At 36.0% G+C, this 21,044-nt stretch overlaps 1 protein-coding gene across 16 annotated transcripts in view; it reads left to right on the plus strand.

Moving 5' to 3' along the window:
- Klf12 (Kruppel like factor 12) overlaps positions 1–21,044 on the plus strand; it is a 430,087-nt gene that overhangs the window by 122,693 nt on the left and 286,350 nt on the right. For all 16 annotated transcript variants that reach the window (XM_015498734.2, XM_048801306.1, XM_048801307.1 and 13 more), the window contains one exon: positions 14,371–14,434. In XM_015498734.2, the coding sequence (XP_015354220.1) occupies positions 14,402–14,434 (33 nt within the window). In that variant the 5' untranslated portion in view covers positions 14,371–14,401. The remainder of the gene's footprint in view (positions 1–14,370; positions 14,435–21,044) is intronic.

The raw sequence follows: 21,044 nt of genomic DNA on the forward strand, positions 1-21,044 counted from the left end.
ATATCTATATCTATCTATATATCTATATCTATATCTATATCTATATCTATATCTATCTATCTATATATATATATATATATATATATATATAGAGAGAGAGAGAGAGAGAGAGAGAGAGAGAGAGAGAGAGAGAAGCTGGGGTAGGACCGTATTTCACAATGTGTTTTATGATTCTGAAAGTTGAAGCACTTTGGAGTTTTGAAGCTTAAGAGTAAAAATAAAAGATACTCTTATGGAAGTTAACAACCAGCAATCCTCTGTGGTGAAGCAAATGAGTCTGTTTTGGACAAAAATCACGATCTAAAAAGACCTCCAGATAGCATTTTCCTTGCTCTCATGTGGCACTTGTGTCCAGTAGAGTCTGATTAGATTCTATTTCTACATTAAAGGTGAATGACAGATTTGTGTGTGCACTTCTTGGCTCTGTGCCTGAGAACTAGCTAGTTGTCATCTACTTGTTTCTCCTGAACTGAAATGCGTTTGTTCTGGCTCTTTGAAGAGACAGAGTTTTATGAAAAATCACATACCTGGGACATACTGTCCCCAGATTGATCAATGCTTTTCCAGAGTAAAGCACACCACAGCCAGCCTTCTAAATGCTATATTAGATCTTTTTCATCTTTAGATATATGTGAGAAAATTAACAAGTACATATGATTAGGGGTTTTATAGTTGTTATATTTCTTTATTAATTTATTAAATCTTTATGCCATTTGGGGAATTTAGTTATTGGAAAGCATGAACTCTTTTCCTGCCTAGCTTTCTTTAGGAGATGCAAACTCTTTATTATTTTGTTAATTTATTGAGATTGTTAAATATTATGTTTGTATCACTACCTTCAGAATCAGAAAATAAACTAATGTCATTTAGTTGGATTTAAACACTCAGACCTGAGGGAAACACTTAACAAAAAGAATGGTAAATCATTTTCTTGTATTGGTGCGTTAAAATCATATACAACAAGGGGATTCATTGTTACATATTTGTATATGGACATAATATAGCAATATAATTTGGTCTATCCCCTTTTTTTCTCTTTCTTATTCCTCCTGGATAAGTCATATTTTTAAAAATTTCATACTTTAATTAGTGGTTTGGGATAAGAGACTTAAGTACAGGTCAGAAAGTCTCCTTTTAAATGTATTTTTGAAATTGACTATTCTATAAGAGTGAAGTTTATTTGTGGTATGAAAAATTGAAATTTGTGTCTGTGCATGTTTGGATTCAATACTGAAGCAAGAGAAAAAGGAGTTTAAATGAATGAATCTCAGGTTTCCTGGAGGAGATTGTACACAAATCTAAATTCTTAGAAACTCTGTAAAAATAAACAGTTATTGAAGGAAAGTATTAATTTTTAATTAGGGAAGAAGCTTTTAAAACTGGCCTCATAGTAATATTGGCAAGATTTCAGATGATCTAAGATTTGGAATATTATTTTCTCTTTGTGGGGAAAATGAGATTACGCCTTTAGTTCAGAGATACCTGTTTTAATCTCATTATTTTAATGCCATATTGCTGAATTTGGCTTGCTTTATCAATATTTTGTACAAATAAAGGTGCCTCACCGTTGTGCTTTGCATGAGCAGGTTTTCCCATGTTTATTTATCAGAATCGTTATAGAATAGTAATTAAGATCATGAGACCAAATCTCAGCTGGTACTTTTTAAAATCCTGATTTTGCTGTTTATTAGGCAAATTATTGTCTGTGTTTCCACTTCTGTAAATTGAGAAAAATAATCCCACCTTCCTTATGCGGTTGTAAGGAATAGAACAAGTTAATATGTGGCAGAGTCTCTGGAGGAGTGCTGGCCCCTGGTAAATTTGTTTTAAAGTATTTACTGAATCCAGGATCACTGTAATTCTACCACTTTCACCATCTATGCAGTGAATGATTTGAATTCGGGTCTTTGTCCAGCAGCCTTACTTCCTTGTATCTTCCAAGATTTATTTACCCATTTTCAGGAATAAAGTTCAAGAATTTAAATGATTCTTTTCTTTTAAAGTCTGTTTTTTGTTTTTGTTTTGTTACAGGTATTGAACCCAGGGTGCTTAACCACTGAGCCACATCCCCAGCCTTTTTTTGTATTTTATTTAGAGACAGGGTCTCACTGAGTTGCGTAGGTCCTTGCTAAGTTGCTGAGGCTGGCTTTGAACTTGCGATCCTCTTGCCTCAGTCTTCCAAGCTGCTGGGATTACAGGAAGGCTGGTGATTTTTGAATGACACAGTGTGTAAAATGTAAAAACACATTACCCTTACTTTTTGGGGAAATACATGTGAGCATTTAATCTGCTTGCCCACAATGATTTGATTATTTCACTTGTGAATATTTCTTAAAAATTAGGCATGCTATATATATTTGCATATGGGCTGAGTCTTAATTTTAGTATTTTCATGTATTTCTCTAAATAGATTTCTAATCCTGCAATCATGCAATATTTTTAAATTGACACAGTATTTTTACATATGATAATTCAAAACATGTACAGAATTTGTAGTGACCAGATCAGAACAAGTATCATCTCTATCTCCTTTAATGTTTTTCATTTCTATGTTCTGAGAACTGTTTTAGTCAATCTTCTGTAGCTTTAACTAAATAACTAAGGCTGGCTAGTTGTAAAGAAAAAGACATACATTAGAGAAAATATAGCCTCTTTAACAAATGGTGCTGGGAAAACTGGAAATCCATATGTAGTAGAACGAAATTGAACCCATGTCTCTCACCCTGCATAAAACTCAAAAGTGTATCAAATACCTAGGAATTAAAACCAGAAATCCGGCACCTGCTATAACAAAATGTAGGCTCAACAACCCAAAATATCGGCTCAGGACCCGACTTCCTCAGCAAGACTTCTAAAGGGCAAGAAGTAAAATCAAGAATTAATAAATGGGATGGTATCGAATGAAAAAGTTTCTTCATAGCAAAGGAAACAATCAAGAACATGAAGAGAGAGCCTACAGAATGGGAGAAAAATCTTTGCCCCCTACACCTCAGAGCATTAATTTCCAGGATATATAAAGAACTCAAACCTCACACAAACACACAAACACACACACACACACACATGAAACAACCCAATCAATAAATGGGCAAAGGAACTGAGCAGGCATTTCACAGATGAAGAGATATGAATGGACAACAAACAAGAAAAAAGTTCAACATCTCTAGCAATTAGAGAAATGCAAATTAAAATTACAAATTAAAATTACACTGAGATTCCATCTCATTCTAGTCAGACTGGCAGCAATCAAGAACATAAGTAACAGTGTTGGAAAGGATGTGGGGAAAAGGGTACACTCCTACGTTGCTGGTAGGACTGCAACTTGGTGCAACCACTATGGAAACCTGTTTGGCAAATCCTCAAAAAACTAGGAATGGAACCACAATTTGACCTGGTTATACCACGCCTCAGCCTATACCCAAAAGACTTAAAATCAGCATACTTCAGTCACCCAGCCAAATCAACTCACAATAGCTAAACTGTGGAACCAACCTAGGTGCCCTTTAACAGATGAATGGGTAAAGAAATGGAGTATTCAGACTTTAAGAAGAATGACTATGACACTTGCTGATAAATGGATGGATCTGGAGACTGTCATGTTAAATGAAATAAGCCAATCCCCAAGCCCCAAGGTTGAATGTTTTCTCTGTATGTGGATGCTAACCCGCAATAGTGGGGAGAGGTAGAAATTCAGTGGAGCAGACCAAGGGGAATGAAGGAAGGGTGGGGGATGGGAAAAGGGAAGACAGCAGAATGAATCTGACACAACTTTCCTGTGGACATATATGAGTACACCACAGTGAATCTCCCCATCATGTACACCCACTGTAAATTAATTTAAATATTACAATGGGCAAATGGCAGAAAAATCAATAGAGGGAAGGGACCAGGATTTGGGGAGAGGGAAGGGGAAGGAAAGGTACAGGGGCCTGACTTTGAACAAGGTACATTCCATGCTTTTATAATTATATCAGTGTTGATTCTACTGTCATGTGCAATAAGAAAGAACCAATAAAAATGACAAAAAGGATTTATTTAGCTTGCAGAACACTGATATCTGCTCATCTCTGCTGAGGGCCCTGTTGGCTCTGTCATGGTGAATAGCATCATGGTGGGAGTCTGTGTGACAGAGATCATGTGGCAAGACAGGACACCAGAGAGAGTAAGCATGGACCAGTCTTGCTCTTTTATCACATCTTCTTTCAAGAGAACAAAGTGTATTTCCTTAAACAATATTCATCCCTTCCCAGGGTAGGGCCCCAGTGACCCAGACTCCTTGTGTTGGATCCCTTCTCTTCAAGGTTCCACTGCTTCCCAACCATGAACTCCTGGGGGACCCAGGAGATCAACTTTTTTTAGCTTCCACAAATGAGTGAGAATATGCAGAATCTGTGGTTCTGTGCCTGACTGACTTAGCTTATCTTATCTTATTTAGCTTATCCAGTTTCATTCATGTTGCTGCAATTGGTGGAAAAAGGGGAACTCATAATCACTGTTTGTGGGAATGTGTCATTATGGAAAACAGTTATGCAATATTTGCTTTGAGATTATTATTTCAAAACGCTTTTGACAGGCCTTGGTGCCACACTATTATTTTTCAGTCATTTTTTAAAATTATTGTTTTAATTTGTTTTTAAAGATAAACTTACTTTTCTAACATGCATACTCTTCAGGATTTTCTCCTTGGTCAGTTTTCCTCCAGCACTTGGCTGTATGTATGTACATTTACACATGTGTTATCCATGGGCTTTTTTTTTTAATTGATTCATATTTGTATCTGAAATGTTTGATCAGAGGTGTTAGAAATACCAAGAATCATATGGCATACAATTCATGAAAAAAGTTCTTATGTAACTTTTCATAGAATTAAAAAAATCATATCAGTGTTCTTGATTTAGCATATGTACTCTAAATCCCTTTATGTAAGACAACTATACACCTAAGGCAGTAGAGGTTAGACTTTCAGAATTGTTTCTTACTCACTTGACACAAATCTTCCTTTTTATATTAGAGTCCCCCTGTCAGTGGGATAGGCTGATGAATGAAACAATGTTGATTCATAGGACATTTTTGCATATGTGTGTGCATATTCAAACGTATTCTCTGTGCAATATACATATCTACCCACATGTATGCTTATTCTCAAAATCAGACTTAAATGTATTCACCCCCAACTTGCCTTCTTTACCTGAAATGTCTTTTGTCCCCCATTTTTCTAGAATGAACTTTGTCTTTTCCTCAACCTCCAATCTGTTCTTTCACCAGACTTCCTGGTTTGTTCATAAGGAGGGTATCTTGATGTGGGTGGAAGAATATTGGCTTGAATAACAGTTGTTTTCATTGTAAAATGTGGATGTCATATTTTATGAACTGGAATAGCTGTTTTATACGTGATTTAACTAGATAATGTATTTAAAAGCCCCTAGTCAATGTTAAATATGTGGTATCATTCAAAGAATTGTTACTGTTATAATTACTTTGCTTATTTATACTTGATGCATTTTGTTGAGTGTAAGCTATTTTAAATCAGATGCTGTGCCATATTATTCTTCATATCCTTCATTCCCACCATGTAGGCGATTCATGGATAAATGAACAGAATATATTTACCTTCTAACATATATAAGTAAGTTCATGATATCACTTGAGATCAGTTGCTAGAGTATATTTGTGTTGGTTCTCTGAAATTTTAGTATTCAGTTTTCAAAGGGGTCTTTTTTGGTTCTTACAAATAAGAATCACCCTAAAATTTTTCATTCTCAACAAATATTATTTTGATTTTTCTGGTATTTAGTTATGAGAGAAACATATGGTTATGCAACCTATTTGACAGCCTATTAACTTGCTCATCATTGGGAAATGCTAATTGATTATTTTGATAGCTAGCTTTAGTGTGTGGATTATGAGATACGTAGGATGAAGAATGTGATGTCTAAATCTACATGCTAGAGTGATGAGTTCAGGTATTTAAAACTTGCTCAGCAAGGCACTCGGCAACGCATAAGATAGACATTAAAAAAAATGAAATAATTCCTCATGTTTCTGAATCACTATGTCAAAATGTCAGTAAAACAAATTATTCAATTCTTTGATCCCTCTTTCAAATTATATTATAAAACCCACATTTCTTGGGTTCAGAGGTGTGAAGGTATTGAATATGCAAGTATCCTAAAAATACTTTGTCTGATATTTTCTGATTATTGCTAAATATTTTGGGAATGCAAATTTCATTTAAATGTCAGCCATAATTAAGCATGTGCCGTTTGTTTTTCTACTCAGGTTTTACAGTTTGATGGAATGTTTTCCCCACAATTTAATAAATATTTGTTGTATTTCATGTGAATTAATTCAAAAGTGAATAAGAACAACATATTTTAATCAGCTATTGTTGTGATGGACTAGAAAATAAATTTATTCCCTGAGCAAACTGTTTACTATGCATTTGAATGGATTTATCTTGCTTAGCATTGGCAGATAAGCATACAAGGTAACAATTAATAGAAAAGCCAAGTAAGTATATTGCATACGGAATAAGGTGACTTATTTTTCTTCAATATGTCACAGATTTTTAGTGTATAAAACTTTAAGCTAAAAAAAAAAAACTTTAAGCTATTTATTCTTTAATTTATCTGGCTATGCAACCCACTGAAGCAAAGTAGTAGAGAAATTCTTCGGTTGTGCCAACTAAGCATTTTTTATTGATACCAAGTATATGTTTGATTGAGTTTCATTTGGTTTCAAAATTTAAGTTTGCTTTTTTAATGCATAGATCTTAAAACCACGGTTCACTTGTGTATAGTGTCAGGAAGTGAACTGGTGAGAAGACATACGGGGTACTCTATTCTTCCCTCCCTCCCACCAGCCTCTTAAAAACCCAAAGATTTTAACATCTTTAGCTTGATAGTTTAAAACACATCCTGATACATAGGGTTAAAAGAAGGATGTCATTGTTCTTCATCTGGCAGTGCAAACTTGTGTGTGGCCAGCCCTTTTGGCAGCAGGTAGTGAAACGTGGTACTCACGGACTTAAGTGCAAGCACAAATGGCACATGCTTATATTTTGTTATAAACTAAGGCACATGAATTAGACACACAAAAGCAAATTTAATCATCTTGTCAATCCTTTGCAGTACTAATCAGATTTTTGACTATGCAATCCCAATAAAATGGCAGTTATACTTGACTATAAGCAGAGCATAAATTACTTCTCAAACTGTTACACTGAGCACAATATATGTAAAAGAAATGCTTAATTCATTTGCTATGGTTACTTTCTTTTAAAGGTTTATTTGTTCTCTGGGTGTATAGAATGATGTGGTGAAATGGGATGGAAGCTGAAAACAGATTACAAGAGTAATTTCCATGTCATTGTGCTTTGGCTTTACCTCCTCCTTTTGAAATTGGGCTGTTTATTCACCCAACTCTGTCCTTAATGGACTGCTCAAGCTTTCAGGCATACCTTACTCCAAGAAGGACCTTAATTCTTAATTTTTTTAAAAAAATCAGATTTTCTAATAGTGAAGAATTCCTAGATGAAAGTATATATATTTTTGAAACCATAAAACTGGAAATAGGAAAATAGAAGAATTTCAATTGATTGATTTGTAGTTGGAATTTCAAGGGGATCATTATTGAATATGGGTTATTAATGACTTTTGAATTCCCTTTCTCCTAATTCTGTTAGCTGTTGCACCATTGAATTCTCTTAATGGATGAATTATAAACAATGTACTATGAGATTGTACTCTATTTCTTCTGTATCACCTTCCTTTGAGAAACACACAATCCTGGTTGAACATCATTTTCGAAAGTGGAACTTAAGTCTCAAGATAGGATATAGTTCTCCGGAAAGTTTAAGTGGAAAGAGGTGTTTGTGTACTTGATTTTAAAAGTAGGAAGTAGGGATGGGACTGACATTTATTGGCCCTCTTATGGGCCAAACAGCCCTTGGACACATTAGAGACATTATTATTCAGTATTCCTAACTTGGAAAGAAAGGGAAGGTTTATGGTGCCAGTTTAACAAGTAAGGAGACTGGGGTATGTGGAAGTGTTACAGTTGATGTTCATTTTGTCTGGCTTTCATACTTGGACCTTCTCTTGGTGACACTTAGCCTTTTGCAAATGGAAGGACGCTTGTCATTAATTTGTTCATGTGAAATCCAGAAGTTTTCTCTGTTGCCCTCTGGATTGCCTGGTGAGCCAAAGGAGAGGGGATAGAATTTTGTGTGCGTGATTTTTGTCTAGAGGAAGAGTTGGAATGTGAGAAAGTAGTTGTGCCATTATAAAATATGTCCAGGAGGGCTGGGGATGTGGCTCAAGCGGTAGGGCGCTCGCCTGGCATGCGTGCGGCCCGGGTTTGATCCTCAGCACCACATACAAACAAAGATGTTGTGTCCGCCGAAAACTGAAAAATAAATATTAAAAAATTCTCTCTCTCTTTAAAAAAAATAAAAATAAAATATGTCCAGGAAATCATCTGCATTGAAGTTATTATATTTATTGGAAATAAATACAAGCCTTTCCTATTGTGAGAGGCATCTCTGTTCATATAAACAGGACTTGCTGATTACCTATGGCCTATTTAAAAAAAAAAGTCTTAACATTAGTTTGCTTCTCTATACAGAATGACACGTGTCTAGTGGAAATCCACATGTGATATACATGTTCAAAAGTAGGGTCACCTGTCACTTAGCAACAAGCATTCTGCTTTGTGTCTTTAGTTTCTCTTCATTTCAAGTAAAAATAGCTGTGAAAACATAGCACTTAGATTTGCATTTATTTCCAGAAATATTTAGATTAACCTTCAAATATTTTTAATTCCCAAGATAACTCACTGAGACAAATGAAACAGAAATAGCTTTAAATGAAGAAAAAAAATCAACTTACTTGGTAGAAACCTTGATACTCAAAGCAAGGCAAACTTGGACCTGTTATATAATATCCCAGACATGTATGTACAAAGCCTGCCCGCCCAACTCTCTCATCTGCTTTGAAATCTGTGGTAACTGAATTGACTTGGATATTAGCCTTTTAAAAAAAAAAATTATGTTTTTAGTTATAGGTGGAGACAATATCTTTATTTTTTATTTTATATGGTGCTGAGGATTGAACCCAGTGCCTCATGCATGCCAGGCAAGCGCTCTACTTCTGAGCCACAATCCCAGCCCTTTATATTAACCTCTATTACCTGATTTTTTTTTCTTTGTATCGGTACTGGAAAATACAAGATCACAACTAATGAAGCAGTGATTTGTAAACCTGAATCTAGGAGGGAGAATTCCAAATGGGATTTCTGTACCAGCAACAGAATTCAATTTACTTGAAATAGAACAACTAAATTACCTTTGGGCAGAGAGTGGAATACCTTGAATAGTCACATGTCTATAAACACATCTAAAACATGTTTCTCTAACTCCATTTAAAGATACATAAAGGGACTTCTAGAGGAACTGGCAACAAGTATACTTTTGGTCTTGAAGTATTTAAATGTATGAAACACTGACCTTTAAAGGTTGAGAACCTAATAGATCATTTAGGATGTGATGAAGAGCAAGTGACCTGGTCCTGTAAAATTCTTCATGGACTGTTTGTGCTCTTGAGGTAATTACTCCAAAGTAACTCCTTATATTTTAAAGTGGATAGCATCCACTTTCATATGGCCAAGGTCATTTCTGCTGTACTGTCTTTGAATTCTAAAGGAAGTTGGGTGATCATATGTAAAAAATTTTAAGAAAGAAAAAAAAAGTGAAGTACTTAGAAAATCATTCTCTATGGTTTGTAACTAACTACCATAGAGAAATGGGTGTAAGTGAAATTATTCTATTCTCCTCCAAAACATGAGAATTTACCCATGGCTCCAGGTGGCAGTCTTTTGTTTACAACCAAATTAAAATCTTTTTGTAAAAGGCAACTTTAGACCTTTTTTATTTCTCATGTTTTTGATATTGAAATAAGAGACTAATCCTTTGCTCTCCTTAACCTAAGGACAATTAAATATGATTTGAAGCCAGGAAAGCAAGACCTGCAACCATGTATGATGAGATTTTTGGTGAGGATACTGGCCTTTAAAATGCCTGCGTCTTGGGAAGATTCACAGGGTGATTTCAGAAAACCTTTTGGCAAAGCTAAGTATATTTAGCTGGAAAATTGACGAGAATATTAACTGGTATGGGAAAGGTAATATTTTCGTATTTTATATTATGGTTTGGTTTCAATAGGGATTTGGGATATAACCCAAAGGCCCCTTAGCATGAATAAAATTAGGTATTCATCTGTTCTATCATGTGGACTCCATTTAGGGAATATTTTTTTTTTTATTAAATTTTTTATTGTTGGCTGTTCAAAACATTACATAATTCTTGATATATCATATTTCACACTTTGATTCAAGTGGGTTATGAGCTCCCATTTTTACCCCAAATACAGATTGCAGAATCACATCAGTTACACATCCATTGATTTACATATTGCCATACTAGTGTCTGTTGTGTTCTGCTGCCTTTCCTATCCTCTACTATCCCCCCTCCCCTCCCCTCCCCTCCCCTCGCCTCTTCTCTCTCTGCCCCCTCTACTGACATTCATTTGTCCCCCTTGTATTATTTTTCCCTTTCCCCTCACTTCCTCTTGTATCTACTTTTGTATAACTCTGAGGGTCTCCTTCCATTTCCATGCAATTTCCCTTCTCTCTCCCTTCCCCTCCCATCTCTCATCCCTATTTAATGTTAATCTTCTTCTCATGCTCTTCGACCCTACTCTGTTCTTAGTTACTCTCCTTATATCAAAGAAGACATTTGGCATTTGTTTTTTAGGGATTGGCTAGCTTCACTTAGCATAATCTGCTCTAATGCCATCCATTTCCCTGCAAATTCTATGATTTTGTCATTTTTTAATGCAGAGTAATACTCCATTGTGTATAAATGCCACATTTTTTTTATCCATTCATCTATTGAAGGGCATCTAGGTTGGTTCCACAGTCTTGCTATTGTGAATTGTGCTGCTATGAACAATCAAATCAAAACCACCCTAAGATACCATCTCACTCCAGTTAGATTGGCAGCCATTATGAAGTCAAACAACAACAAGTGCTGGCGAGGATGTGGGGAAAAGGGTACACTTGTACATTGCTGGTGGGACTGCAAATTGGTGCAGCCAATTTGGAAAGCAGTATGGAGATTTCTTGGAAAGCTGGGAATGGAGCCACCATTTGACCCAGCTATTCCCCTTCTCGGTCTATTCTCTAAAGACCTAAAAAGAGCATGCTACAGGGACACTGCTACATAGGGAATATTTTTTTCTTTCCCTATTCAGTTCCTCAACCATTAAAGTGACAATTCTTAATGTGTTTGGTGCTTAAGATTTTGCAGATTGCCATGTAGATACTACTTCAATTGGGGTAGGCCTAGGAGACAAGGCAGCACTTATGACTATCCCTGCTTCTGTGAACAAGAATATTGGCCTCAGTTATGTTCAGCTTTTTTTTGGCTCACATACCTAGTACATGATAGAGATGAGATCTGTTCCTAGTCTTATAACTGTCTTCATTTTCTTACCTTCATTTGTGCCACTATCAAGTATGGCATGGAGGTAAAAGAGCAAGAGAGGGTTTTGAATATTCTTTTGGGAATCTAAATTGGATGAAAATAAAAAATTAGCCCCAGCTTTAACACACATAGACATATATATTTAAACTGTAGGTGACTGCAAGGGTAGATGGTAAAATAAACCATAAAGGACCATGTACTAAGACTTTGAACTAAAAATAGCAGTTTCATAAGGACCCTGACATAATCTAATTTGTCATATTGGGTACAAAATATACCTCTGATCAGTTTCATCATTGTCAAGGAGATCTTGAAGTAGTTCATGTTCTCAATTCTCAGAACTGCCTTCAGAAAAAATGATCACATTAGGATATTTTTTTGAAGCCTAAAATGCTGTAATATTGTGATGCTGTAATGTGTGATATTGTGCTATGTATAGTTAACATAATCTACTGTTTGTTTTAGCCTGCAGATTGTACCTAAAAATACTGATTATATCATTACAGCCTAAATTCCCTGGGTGAAATATATTCTCATAATTAATGTCAAAGTGAGTTTTCTCTGATCTTTCTTCTCTTTTTCATTATTACTTTCATTCATTCTCCAACATTTATTGGTCTCCTAAAATTTGCTAGGCTCTCCGCTGTGTATTGTGAAAGACAAGAATGGCACTGTGGTGGCCCACACTTCTTCTCCCAGTAAGAATATGCATTGGGGCATGGGATGTGAGGGTATCTGGCCGAGTGAGAGGTGGCTGGGATCTATAGTGAGCCTCCCTGGCCTGTTCCCCCTCCTAATCACTATTCATGTATGTCTGAAGGCGTCTTCTTTGGTTGTACAAAGGATTCATCAAGACTAGGTTCATACAATATTTACATGGATGGATATTTAAGTGTTAATAAAAATCATACAATTTTACATGGAAATTACAGTTTCTACAATAGTTTATTTAGAATTTTGGATAAAACATTAATGCATTTAAAATCATGGGAAAATAATCATGGTACCAGTTATTCCTTGGTATCCAAGAGGGGACTGGTCTCAGGAAACCCCTGTGAATACCAAATCTGAAAATGCCCAAGAATTTTATATAAAATAAGATTTCATAATAATTGCATCTAACCTACACATATCCTCCTATGTAGTTTAAATAAGTAACCTCTAGAGTACTTAGAATCACTAATACCATGTAAATATGTTATGCTGCATTGTTTAGGGGAAAATGGCAAGAAAAAAAACTCTGTACATATTTGGTACATGTGCAATTTGTTTGAATATGTTCAATTTGTGGTTGGTTGAATCAGTGATTGTGGAACCTGTGGATATGTAGGGCTGGCTGCATACTAAAATATGAAAAAATATTTACAGAATCCCATTTTGAAATGTAATGAGCCAGAAAGTAAAATGGAAGCCATTTTTGAAGTACCCCATCCATTTTCTTAAGAAGCTGGAACTGATTGGGCTAGATCAGTTCCTGACCCTTGACAATTTAAGTCTAGAAGGGACAAGAAGTGTTTTGAGAACAGAGTACCTAAATGAAGTATTTCAAAAGAAACTCTTATTGTGGTTTCACAATGTAGAATAGAAGAATTATATTCAGTTACAAGAGATTTCTCTTCACTGTAATATTAAGATTCTGTGTTGCTTTTTAAGCAGCATTTCTAATAAAAGCTACAGTACATCTTAGGGGATATGTTTTGAGGTGGATTGGGTGGGAGAGGTTGATTTAAAACTCCAATAAAATTAAAGGCCAGATTGCTTCCCAGGCAGAGCCTATGGAACATGTGAACTCTGCTGCACTTCACCTAAGGCCTTTTGAGTCAGTGAGTCCTTGTTCTGTCCAAATGTATGGAAACACATACACAGGAAACCACGCCTTTCGCTGCAGTACGCAGACGTTGGCACTGAATAGGTGCTGCGAAGAATTCCAAGGCGTGTCCCCTCTTGAGTGTAATTCCAAACCAAAAAAAAAAAGGCAACTGTGCCTAATAAGCCAGCTCAACTGAATGCCAAAGAAAATTTGCCTCATGAAATGGAAATTCTGAAGCAAGTTACATAATGCTGAGCAAGTAAATAGGAGGACTTGTAAGATATGTCCAAATGGGGCAAGTGGTTTGTTGTAATCAGAATAGTCCAGCTCAGTAATATTTAATTACATTTGGTGAAATCCAAGTGGACTTGGAGATTGGGGACCTTTTATGAGCCACGTAAATATTTACTTTAATTTTTAAGAAGTGATGTATGTGAACTTAAGACGGTTTTTAAAAAGTTACTGGATATTGGCCAATATGGAGCCACCCAAATGTATTCATTATTAATTCTGCACATCCGTATTGATTGTGAAGAGAAAAAGGATCATTTCCTTAGTAAATCAACAGTTTTTTAAACATTTGCTAGTTGCTAAGAGTAATGGAGTGAAGTGCTCCAACTTGAGTGTCTGTGAATTCTCTTTCGTGTAGTAAATTCACACATAAGCCAGGTTCTGGCATTTTCTTCTCAGCCTTCTCTCTGTCGCTGTTGCATCCTATTCTTTATTCCCTCCCTGGACTTTATCTAGGACCTTATCACCTTGTGCTCTAGATATTGTCATCCTGTCAGAGCTGCTTCTCCTTCTTGCTTCCTTTTCCCCCTCCACTTTGCCATTGTTGAAAAACAAAACAAAAACAAAAAACTCAAAGACTCCCTCAACTCTGGTATTCATGTGTCCTTCCATAACCACGAGCTTAAGTGACTAGGATTTAAATGTATTTTTTTTTCTTTCTGTTGTAGAGGAGTATCAGATTTTAGAACTTCTTCTCACCGTATCTTCCTCTGTGCATTTCTTGCAGGATCAATGTGACTCTAGAAACAAATGGATGAATGAATATCCATATGAAGAGGAAAACAATAAAGGTCGGTTAATCAAGTTGTATAATTGCATCGAAAATATTATTATTTTGAGCATTGTATTTGGACAGTTATTTCCATGAGAGCATTTCCTTGTTTGACTGAATGACATAAAGGTCAGTACTGTACACACACATCTATCTGTAAAATATAATTTTTCTTTTTAACCCCTTAAACATAGACATTTGTAAGGAAGCCATCTGTTTTTGTACACGTGTAGCTGTCTTTCTTTCCCGGATCTCAAGGTGGTATTTTAAGCATCAACTTTCAAAGGAATATTAAAATATGGAAAACCACTTGATAACAACTGATCACTGGGATCAAAAGACCCCCCAAAAGGAGGTCAGATTTTGTTTAATGTACATTAGTTTCTATGAGCCTAATCCTAAAACCACCACTGTGCTGGTGCAGTGTTGCTGCGTTCTTTGCCCCTGAAGCCTTTGTCTTCGTTGGAAAAGTGGGATCATGATGGAAGGTTTTAACTTTAGTTTCCTACAGACAAATACAGTGAGACTTAAAGGAGGGAAAAACCCTGCGAATTTTGACTATCGGGAAATACTGGGCATTGCTTTATTTGTGGTAGTTTTTCTTACATTTCTTACTGGTTTTAATATAAGAGTCATAGGTAAAACCAAGGAAATTACATTATATTAAACTATTTCCATTTCATAAATAAAGCTTTTATACTGAACAGATCTGGCATAGAGGTCTGTGCCTCATAACTCTTCAAATGGCTGCATAACACATATAATTTCATGTTTTCCTTCCCTTATTATTCTTAGTGCTTTTAAAAAATAAATGTATGTCATGCTATGTCTTTTTCTGTCATCCCATTTTCATGGATACTTACAAATGATTTTCCACTTAAAATCTTCTCTTCCAAGCTCACTGCTAAAATTTTCCTTTGTAGTGTTTGTATCTGCAAAGTTTTCAGACAGGAAGTATTGATTCAGATGGTACAAGGGAAACTTGCGAAGGTATCAAAAATGTCCTTTTTACATGACCTTGGTATTGTCTCTGTGGGTGCACCTGTTTTGTGAGGGCTCATGTACCATGTGCTTTTTTGTGTGTGGGCCATTGATGTGCTGGTAAACTGACGGGCTGTTTGAAGAATGGGAAATGATAGTTTTATGTGTGGTGTTTGTCGATTCCTGTGGTGTAAATATCCCTACTGGTGGTAACTTCATTGGTTTGCCAATGGGCTTACAAGATTCCTTAAAATTAACAATTGGCTTTCTCTAGCTGAAGATGAGCTGGCCCAAACACATCATTGATAATTCGGTTTATACTGTGATGAAGTTGAATTATGTACTCCTTAAGACTAGTGGGACACACCTAGAAAATGTAAAAATTTTTCCTTCATCTTTCTATAAACATAGAAATGTTCTTTAGATACTATCATGCAAAGTTTCCTTAGCTCTCTCCTTATGCATGATGTTGAGACAGTATTATGCTGTTTTCATTCAACTGTCATTCAATTTTTATGTTTAAATGAATCACAGTTAAATTGTAAATTTATAAATGTTGGTCATGTCATTGTTTCCTGAGTTTTTGATGACAACTGAAGATGTTGGCAGAGAGAATCATCATGTTACTACTTAGCCTGAGGATAAACTGAAAATATTTTCATTTCATTTTGTCTATAATATATGTGATTCATTCTAAACGATCCTGCCTCATAGTCCATCATTCATGAGTTCAAAAGTCTTTATAAGGGATGGAGCGGTTGGTATTTCATGTAATGTATTTGTCCCATTGGATTGTTTTCTTTTTTGCTATTTTTTCATAGTTTCAGTCCATATTTTTAGTTATATATACATACAGATACCTAAGAACAGAAAATATGTTGGTGCTTGTTTTTAAGTCTGCTTCAGTCAGCTGCTGTTAGTTTTAACAAAGTCTGATTCAGGAAGAAAATTGCAGATTTTGAAAATTTATGTTTTCTGTATTTTAAGTCTATTGACCTTGTCACTATTAAGATGTTAAGAAAAATGTCATCAGTGAAAGCAGTGTGACACAGCCTTCAGAAGTGAAAAGGGATTTGAATATGGCTCTTAAAACTGTTCTGTGCATTTCCAGTTTGCCAGTGGTGATAAAATCTTGCCAAGAGACACAGAGTATCATGTTGTGCCTTTCTGCTTAGTTTCTAAAATGTAAATAGCCTACTTGGGATTTATAAAATTTCTGTTGTGTCCATGACTCTTACTTCCAAGAGTAGTCTTCATCTGCCCTTTTATTAAAAATCATACATTCACATAAAGTTCTTTCTTTACTCAATTTCATGGCACTTGAATTTTTCTCTTTACTGTGTGCCATTAGAAAACATGAAATAAATTCTGAAAATATTCCAGTCAGTCATTCATTATTTCCTGCTCATAAATATCAGCTTAAACCCCGGGATATATACTCCTTACTGTATTTCAGCAGTTACTTGTGAATGTGGTGGTTTGGGTGTGGGGACCTGGCTGCTCGCTTTACTTCCTGATTTTCCAGCCATATTATGTATTCACTCAGTGATTCTCAGCAGCTGGCTTACAGCAGATGTTCAAAGCATACACATGCATATACATTAGACCAGCTTATCAGAGTTCACATTAAGACTTTTGCTCTGTGACTATATCTGATGAACAGCTGCTTAAGCCACCCAGCATCAGCAGTAGGGTGACTTTTACTTTTTGCATTTGGAAACCAAGAGGACAATTCCAAGCTTTTCTGAACATGCTTTCATTCTACACATAAAGGCTTGTTTCCTAGTGATTGGTATGCATAGTGTAATGACTTTAAATTCCTTTTCCATGAAGCTCCAAGGCTAGCTCCTTGTCCAGAATAGAGGGATGGTAACAGTAGCAGTCCAGCTTTCCTCAGTTTTCAACTACATGGCTGTAGGTGCTCAGAAGGCCACTGTGCACGTGAGGGAATTGTGGTGTCACGTTCTGTATGCTTGGGCAGGGCCTCTGCCTGGGCAGTGAATGTAGAATTAGAAAAAGTCAGGTCTTGGCTCTACAGTTATGTCTGTGTAATCTTGGGCCCATGACTTCTCCTCTGTGAATTTTAATTTTCTCATTTGCAAAATGGAACTGTGACACCTATCTGAATTATTTCAAAAGCTGTTTGGCAGTGAAAGCAAAAAGAATGTAGTTGTGAAAAAGATACACAACTGTGGGTCCTAAAGGACAGCATGGTATTGGTATTAGTATCCTGTCACATTCATGCCATTCTGTGATTTCATCTCAAAGGCAAACATTTTCAGAATTGGAATCACCTAAGAAGATCAGAGTCTGTGATACATGTGGTATATGACCCCTGTCCATAGAGTTGGTTGGCTATTTAAGCATTTGTTGAATACTCCTTGGCATTTCTTACTTCATGTGGCATTCATCCTGTTTCCAAGCTTATATAATTATATTAAAAGTTCTGTAGATTTGATAATGATATAAACTAGTAGGTACATAAGAGTGTTTATGAAAATATCCTGATTTAGATCACTTCAACTTTGGGTACTCATTTATCTTGCCTTGGAAATGAGAACAAAGTGATATACAGGGATGTGAAAAAGATTATAGAATTATTGAACTAGAGTATCTTTATTATTTGAGAAGATGATGCATTGCTCATTTTAAGAACTTTGAAGCATGCAAACCCCATCTCTTCTGCACACCTTCTGTTAACATTTAGTGAACTTCATTTGTAGCAGCTCTGTGTGTATCAATACAAGTAATCAGAGATGTTTTTATAAAAGTAGGATCATATTTACACTTTGTATTTCCTCAAAAGAAAGACCATATGTGTTTCTAATGAAATTTTTTTTTTCAGTTTCTTCTAGTGCAGTGGAAGAACTAGAAATTGAATTTAAAACTGAAGAAATTACCAATTTTGCATTAATGTCCTTTTACCTTAGTGAGACTCTAAGAACTGAGAGAGAGAATCTTTTGAGTTCTGGTAACTTTGTTTTAAAATGACTGAGTGAATCAGCATTTTTTTTTTTAACTTTTTGCCATGAAAGTTGGGAAAATTAATAACACTTCTAAATGCCCCTTTCTCCCTTCTTGTTTTACTGTTCTTTAAAGAAACATTGTTAGCATTTGCTTTCTGTTCTTCGCTGTTACCAGAGCTGGTTAGTCTTGACATTCCCTCAGAAGGGTGGACTCGTGGCCACATGCTCTGGCCTCTGGTGCCTCTGAAGGTCCAAGCAGCCCCTGCTGTCCCCTTACTCTTGTTTGCTTCTGTGTCCAGTACTGTTTTTAATTATCCTAACAACTTGGTAACTTCATCGATTATATCATTGTTTTTGTCAATTTTTATGTCAAAGATTTTAAAATTATATTTAAGCATAGCTTTTGTTCTCTTTCTCAGGAAGTGTGAAAATACATATAACTTTTTTCCTTAATTTTCTGCATCTGTGGCCCTTAAGTACATGAATTCCACTTAATGTACTTGCCCATTGAACATTTTTTTTTTATTATTTTTTGTTCCCCAAATGGCATTTCATCTCCATAGTATTTCACAGCCTTTTGTCATATCTTCTGTTTTAGTATTCTTCCTGAACCTGTACTTGTACCTCTTCCTTGAACTTGTTTTTTTTTTTTTTTTAAAGTAAGATCCTTTTCTCCCCGACCCACCGCCCCCATTGCTCAGGAGATTCCTTCTGTCATGTTCTGCACTGACCTTTGCTTGCATTTCTCTCTTGCTATGATATTTGTTGCTTCTACAGACAGCTCCCCCGTGGTTTCTCCCTGATTGCTACCCATCTGTACATGGGGCTAATATTTGCCAAGTACAGTGTAAGCAGAAGTACCAATGGTTCGGGCGTGAGCTACATGTGTTCAGTTCTTTGATTTGAGTTTGTTATTTCAAATACTGTCTATATGAAGATGTCATTTCCAAAGTCTTCACTCCGTAGCTGAATTCCTTAAGTCTAGGGTCCCTGTCTTCCTTCCTGTGCTGCTTTTGGGGGGTGCCCTTGGTAGGGGAGCCAGGCTCTATAAAATGTCGTGTCTGTGTTTGTTCCTTTAGTGTCACTTTCTCTGCTGAGATATCAATCTATATTCACTGGATCACTCCAGACACCTGTTCTAACCAAAGGGTCACTAGGTGGGCCTTTCAGAGCTGTGATTTATACCTTTAGGAAGTTCTGTGTTTTCCTCAAGGTCTAACAAGGGGTGTGTTTGTTCTCAGCATTTCACAGAATTTGACAGGTACATTTTGATTGGCAGTTTGGCTTTGTAAACTTCTTATTTTAACTTCTAAAAAATGGAGAATTTTCTTTATTTGCCTTATAAATTTTCAGTGTGTTTTAAAGGAAGGGTTTAAAGTGCCTTTACATTGATGTCTTTAATGTGTTCTTTAAAATGCATGTAAGGGTCACGTCGTCTTGAACTTTCTGTGGTGATTATAAACGTGTGGCTGTGAACTTGGACTGTTGATTTTCATACTGGTTCAGCCCTGCCTTAACCTTGCTTCTGCGTCTCAGTTGCTATGTTTGTGATATGGATGGCAGTAACAATAGTACTTGCTCCTTTAAATTGTCGTGAAGGTTCTATGAGAAAATGTACTTGCCTGGCATGTGCCTAAGGTCCCAGCAGTTCAGGAGGCAGAGGCAGGAGGATCGTGGAGCCCAGGAGATGGAGACTAGCAGCCTGGGTAACATAATGAGTCCCTGCCTCAAAACAAAAACAAAAACAGAAACAAACCAACAAAAAAACAAAAGGAAAGAAAAGTGCTGAAGCATGTATATGCCCAGTAGTTAGGAGTACTCATTGAAAATAAATATTTATTATTATTTTAAGTCATGTTATGTTTGGAGTATAGTTAGTTTGGCTTTAGGAGAATTGGCCACCCATCTCAGTTTTTGTGTATTTTCATCCTTTTTACTAAAGAATGTGCTTGGAGAGGGGCATCATCAGCTCTCCTATTCACATATGAACTTCTGAACATGGAGTCTGACTGGGGATTTCAGAGTTGTTACACTTTATGTTGTGAAGGAATAGATACATTTGAGTTTCTGTTGGAGAATAGAGCATGCTTGAAGACCCTGGATATGCTTTGGAAGTTGGCAGACGTTAGTCATTCATTCACAAAATCTGAATAACTTCTGACCTGTCGCATGATTAAATTCAGCAGCCATATATTTAGTATGCGTTTATTAATTTGTAAGACACTGAGCTACAAAGACAAAATGTATTTAGATCCCTCTCTCAAGTCCTCATTGTCCCAGGGATAGGCAAATTAGTGCTATAATCTATTTAACATATCCTTGGGAGTGGGGGTGTGGGTTATCCAAAACGTCATCTGTAGAACCACTTTTTGAATGAGGCTTTTAATGGCAGTATGACCTTGACTGGAAGAAATAAGAGCAAGCAAGAAGTTATATTAAAACATTATTAGTAAACGCAAGTTTATATTCTTTTTTTTTTTTTTTAATTTTTTATTGTGGGTTGTTCAAAACATTACAAATTTCTTGACATATCATATTCCACACTTTGATTCAAGTGGGTTATGAACTCCCACCTTCACCCCATACACAGATTGCAGAATCACATCAGTTACACATCCATTGATTTACATATTGCCATACTAGTGTCTGTTGTGCTCCGCTGCCTTTCCCATCCTCCCCCCT

The sequence above is a fragment of the Marmota marmota genome, unplaced genomic scaffold, assembly GCF_001458135.2.
Source record: "Marmota marmota marmota unplaced genomic scaffold, marMar, whole genome shotgun sequence".
Classification (NCBI taxonomy): domain Eukaryota; kingdom Metazoa; phylum Chordata; class Mammalia; order Rodentia; family Sciuridae; genus Marmota; species Marmota marmota.